The 5,750-nt window shown below is 50.6% G+C and overlaps 1 protein-coding gene across 3 annotated transcripts in view; it reads right to left on the bottom strand.

Annotated features, from left to right (window-relative positions):
* Positions 1–4,452, bottom strand: part of MCOLN1 (mucolipin TRP cation channel 1) — a 30,415-nt gene extending 25,963 nt beyond the window's left edge. The window contains exons 1-2 of one of the 3 annotated variants that reach the window (XM_032768395.2): positions 4,323–4,452; positions 1,829–2,046 (exon numbers count right to left, since the gene is read on the bottom strand). In XM_032768395.2, the coding sequence (XP_032624286.1) occupies positions 1,829–2,046; positions 4,323–4,350 (246 nt within the window). In that variant the 5' untranslated portion in view covers positions 4,351–4,452. Of the gene's footprint in view, positions 1–1,828; positions 2,047–2,149; positions 2,216–4,322 lie in introns of those variants that run through there. The other 2 variants (XM_075061052.1, XM_032768396.2) reach the window with 2 other exon arrangements.
* Between the last annotated feature and the right edge of the window lie 1,298 nt (positions 4,453–5,750).

Here is a 5,750-nt window from a genome sequence, read left to right as displayed (position 1 = left end):
TGATCCATCCTCTGTCACCCATTCCCAGCTTCTGGCAAAGAGCTAGGGACGCCATCCCTTCTCATCCTGGCTATCTCCCATGAATTTATCTAGTTCTGTTTTGAACCCTGTTATAGTCTTGGCCTTCACAACATCCTCTGGCAAAGAGCTGTACAGGGCGACTGTACGTTGTGTGAAGAAATACTTCCTTTTTTTGGTTATAAACCTGCTGCCTATTAATTTCATTTGGTGACCCCTAGTTCTTGTGTTATGAGAAGGAGTAAATAACACTTCCTTATTTACTTTCTCCACACCAGTCATGATTTTATAGACATTTACCATATTCCCCCCTTCATCATCTCTTTTCCAAGCTGAAAAGTCCCAGGCTCATTAATCTCTCCTCATATAGAAGCTGTTCCAAACCCCTAATCATTTTTGTTGCCCTTTTTGTTACATATCTAGAGCACCCAGAACTCAAAATCAATGGGAAAGTAGGATCAAGCCCATCTCATTTGCAAATGCTGGTCAGAGCATTAGATGTTAAAGTGGACACACTGCACCTCACTGACAATTTTAAAGCAGGAGGTCCCAAACTGTGGTATGTGTACCCTTGGCGGTACACGAGACATCTCGGGGGGAACATAGGAGAAAGTGTATAACAGTGGATTTCATTTATTGCATTTTCATAATAGGCTACTCAAAGTTTTAAAACTGTGGGAAATTGTTCTATAAAATACAGTAGTTAATTTACTTCACCATGTTCCAATGAGAACACAGATACACAGAGCCCTCGCCTCCAATCACTATACAGCGTAGATTTAGTTGCCCAGCAACTATCCAGTCTAACTGAGCTTAGAACTTAGTGTTATTTTTTTGGTTGTACACATCACACTATAAGTGAAATATGGACAGGTGGCTAAAGACAGGTAGTGTTAAGAAGAAGTATCAATGATGAGAAGGGCGGCTACCAGATCTGGAAGGGGGCACGCAATAACAAGAGTTTGGGAATCCCTTTTAAGGGGAAACTCGGGTTTAAAATAATTACAAAAGTTACCTTCCTCATATTACCACCACCATCTTTGCTTAATTATTCAAATTTACTAAATCCTATTTACTTGCGTGATAGTTCTCCCTTTTGCATTGCTCTCCATTTGCAAAATGAAGAGACCAGCTCATCAGTTTATCAAAAACATTTTGCAGAAGAGCAAGACGTCCTCTGACAGGGCTCATTTTAATTTATGTTTCCAGCCTCTCATGTGCTAGCACAGGGCTGCAATGGTATGGCTAAGTTGCAAGCGCCACTGGAGGACGACAGTTTTAGGAGGAGATATTTCTACTGATTTTGTGTTTTTACAAAACCTGAACCGAGCCAGTTGGGCCCCTTCCATTTTTGCAAGACCGAGCACAAGTCTAAAGAGGCAGTCTTCATGCTGCACTGATGAAGCTCTGTGCATTCACTGCACTAACGGAGGGGTTGTGCGGAACACACACTTACACGGTAGATCCTGCTCTGCTGAACATGCTGCCCATTGGCTAGTGTTCCAAGCTTGTTTTCAGTCAGATAGTCAGGTCATTTCCTCATGTTCCCATCACGTGCCTGACTACAGGCCACGTGATTTCAAAGTACTGATTTTCCTTTCAGCAGGCTCAGCCTGCACACAGAGCCTGCCTGAGTGCCCCAACCTAGCATTACTACCCAAGAGCAAGCAGTCCCCCAGGCTGCCCAATATATCACAGGAGACTAGAGTTACCCTGAACAATGGAACCAGAATGTCATGGGCTGCAGATTGCCAAAGACCAGAGTACAGTGCTTTTCCTCTCCATGTCCCCCCAGCCAGCCCCCACACACCTGGATGGTGACAATGATGATCTTGATGATCTGCAGCACCAGCTTGAAGGGTTTGCGGCCTTTGGCGCGGAACTTGTCACATGGGCTCATGAAGAAGTACTTGAGGCGCCTGCGCAAGTCTTCCTCCTCAGGCAGGAGGGAAGCAGAGCCCACGCCCGGCCCGGCCCCGCCATCTTGAGACCCATAGCTATTCACAGGGGTCAGCAGCCTCTGTGTCTCTGGGAGGGGGAGAGTGGGATGAGGTGGAAGAGACAGGAATATAAATGCAAGTCACCATGGTCCTCACCTCACTGATATAAGAGATGCTCCAGAGCCACTCACCTGCCCCAAACCCTAGGAGGGATTTCAGATCATGGCCAGGTTTAGCCAGCTTGCCCTCTTCACCAGCCTCCCTCCCCGCTCTCAGGCTCCAGCAAAGTGGTTTGTCACCTCAGCCTCACTTAACTGCACTAAACCAAGATCTGAATAGTGGGTGGTAGGAGGGGGAGGGCAAGAGACCCACTCTTCCATGGCCTTAGAGGTGGGGGTCCAGGTGTTTCTCAAGCAGCCTAACCCCTCAGGCTCAATAATCCTTACGACTGAACCCTTCACCATCTGTACGTCCAACAAAAATCACTTCTCCTCCCTTGACCTATCTGGTGTGCCCTCTGACAGGAGCCTCATGGATCCAGCCACTTTGGCTCCTCAGACGAGTCAGACAAGACGATCAACAGGCCATAACGGATTTCTCATCAGAAAGGTGAGATATTTACTACCTGGCACTGGCCTCAGCAATGACCTAGATACCAGCTCCCTAGGGTTTGGCCAGATGATTTCATGTCTTCATAGGACGCAGTCGAATGCCACCTAGACAGTTGTTAGGTGCTCTATAGAGCTACAAACAACACAGGGCCCTGCCCTGAGGAGCCTATAGCCTAGATTTAGACAGCAATGTAACAAGGATGGGAGGGATTAGGATTATAGCAGGAAGATCTCATGGTTAAGCAAGGTAACATCTTCATTACAGTTCGACCAGGCCACACAGCATTTCAAGAGACACCAGTTCATTGCAACTCTAGAACCAAGGAGTAAGAGACCCTGTAGGATCAGGCCATTGTTACCCCCAAAGGTCCAAGTGCATGTGTGTTTTGTTCTGTGATATGGTCCCTTGTCAGAGGAACTTTCTGTATCAGTCCTGGCACAGGAAATGGGTATAACTGCAGTGTCACCTCAGCATGTGCACTAGGAAGGAGACAAGAGCTCAATGGCCTGGTCCTACTTAGGTTTGTGAATAAAGTTTTCCAGACTGAAGCCATGTTGGAAGGCAACTTAAGCACCACCACAGCTTAGAGTTTTCCCTAGCAATCATAACAAGAGTAACAAGATGTTGAAGAGGGCCAGTTCTAGTATTCAGAATCCTCAGGCAGCAGAGGAAGTTATGAGAATGATGTTATTGCTTAGATGCTGCTTGAGAAAAAGTTCTGCCACCAGAAGCACTGGAGCAAGTGCAATCCAAAGGGTCCTCCTCCTCCACCAGAAAAAAAAAATAGAACACAAAAGCCTTGAGGTTGGGGAAGGGGTAGAGTAGTTTAAGTCCCCAGCCCTCCGGCACAACAATCAGCAGGAGACGCACACCCTGGCCACCAGGAGTCTGAGTGCTAAAAGTCACTGGACCAAAACATAAAACACTCAGGCTTCTGGGAAGGTTAAGGAGAACTATTACAGATCCTGGTAAAATAACCACACCTGCAGATACTTCACAGCAGTGGGACATGCAGAGCTAAGGCAAACACCTACCAGGTACTCAGAATCATTGACAATAAACCTGACATGGAAACTGGGAGACAGAAAACACTGCAAACCAAGAGAAGGGCAACCCTGCAGCACAACAGAGAAGCAGTGGCGACAAGTTCTCTACTCCACTGTAGAAACTATGATGGAAGCCGAGAAATTCTTCCAACTTTGAGAATGGACCTAAGTCATTCCAACTGTGCCTGGCCCTGCGAAAAACGACACACACAGGCTCAGCCAGCCCCTGCTGCAGAACTCCTGCTGGGGACAGGGGAAGGGATGAGCCCCCAGCGCACTGGGAACCCAGGCCGGGCAGTACCAGTGCACGCTCTCCCGAGCAGCCCCGCAAAAGGAGGGGAACTAGAAGGTGCCTCGTCTCCCCCAGCAGCCAGAAGGAGCTCCAAGAAAGGGGAGAAGCCCAGCACCGTTCCCCGCAGGGAGCTCCCGCGCCGCCGCCCGAGCTGGGAGGCGCCCGCTCACTCAAGCCCAGCTCCTGCTGCCCGGCGAGGACGCAGCAAAGCCGGACTCGGCCCACCTCCCCCGTCCCTTGGGGGCCGCAGGGGACTCCCACCCCGGGTGCCAGTCCGAGCCGTGCCGAGCCGAGCCCAGGGGCGGGGCGGGCGCTGCTGCAGCCGCCGGCTCTCGCCCGCCGGGGAGCGAAGCAGCTCGGCCCCGGGAGGCACCGCCGACAGCGAGCGGGAGACTCGAACCCAGGCGGCCTCACCTGCGGGCGGGCGGCAGGGAGCGGACATGGCGGGGGCGGCACGAGCCCGGCGCCCCCCAGCTGTGCGACCGGAAGCGACGGCGCGCACCCCGCCCCCATCACGTGCAGGGCCCCGCACCGCTCCTCCCTCACGTGACCCGCGTTGCGCCGCGCGTCCGGGCGGGCAGTCTTGGCCGCGCCCTTCCCTGCTGGGGCACATCCGCCCCATCGTCCCAAAACACGGGGACTGGGGCCGCCCCCGCTGCGTCCACACACAGAGTGTGGCTTGTGACCCCTCCCCCGAGCCATGTCCCCTGCGGTTGTGATGTGCCGCTGTGACCCCTGCGCCACAGAAACAGGGATGCTGTGCCCCCTCCTACTCCTTCAGGCTCTTGTGACACTCTGCTCGCACAGGCAGTAGACCCCAGCCCCTAGCTCCAGTGGCAGTTGGCTTTCTACTCCCCTGGAGGTTAAGTCAATTAATGGCCGTTAGCCAGGATGGGTAAGGAATGGTGGCCCTAGCCTCTGTTTGTCAGCGAGTGGAGGTGGGTGGCGGGAGAGAGATCACTTGATCATTACCTGTTAAGAGTCATTCCCTCTGGGGCACCTGACATTGCAAAAGTCATGAATAGTGATATTTTGTCTGCAACATCAGGCATGAAAGTACAAAGATGGACTGAATCGGAATGGTATCAGAGGGGTAGCAGTGTTAGTCTGGATCTGTAAAAGCAGCAGAGACTCCTGTGGCACCTTATAGACTAACAGACGTTTTGGAGCGTGAGCTTTTGTGGGTGAATACCCGCTTGGTCAGACCAGAATCGGAATGGTTTGTCTGAAACATCAGGACTCAAAAGTACAAAGATGAGGTGGATAGGAGTCTTTTGTCTGAAACATCAGAAGGAAAATACAAGGGGAGGTAACAAACGTCATGAAATGCATAAGGTGATTTGTAAGCTGTTTATCCCAGATTGTTTGTCTCAGTCTATAAATGTTGGAATAACTCACCTTAACACTTTGTCCAGCCTAGGGGGCAGTGGAAAGTCCCACCCCTGACTGAGCTGCGTCCATTGTCATTAGTGTAACTGTAGATATTGATTTAGAGAGCTAGGACCGTGCTTCATCAGCAATAAACCTAGCCAGGTGCCTTTGCAACTAAACCAAGTCTTGTGGTCATTATGAGATCAATCAGAGCCTGCTGTACAGGCTGTCTGGCCAGAGCCAATGCAGCATGCAGAAAGAACACTGCTGAACATCTGACGATATTGATTCCAGTCCAAGTTTCTTCCACACTATATTTTTTAAATTCATATGGACTTCCTTTGCTGGCAACCCAGCATGTCCATACCTTATCAAACTCTGGGGATTTTCAGGGAGGGATTAAGGGGGGTCCTTAGCACATAGCTTTCTGCCATGTTAGATTACAATTCCTACAGAAGGCAGCTTGCTTAC

Source organism: Chelonoidis abingdonii, chromosome 26 (genome assembly GCF_003597395.2).
Source record: "Chelonoidis abingdonii isolate Lonesome George chromosome 26, CheloAbing_2.0, whole genome shotgun sequence".
NCBI classification, from domain to species: Eukaryota; Metazoa; Chordata; order Testudines; family Testudinidae; genus Chelonoidis; species Chelonoidis abingdonii.
Note: the sequence above shows the minus strand (reverse complement) of the source record. Positions and strands in the feature narration are given on the sequence as shown.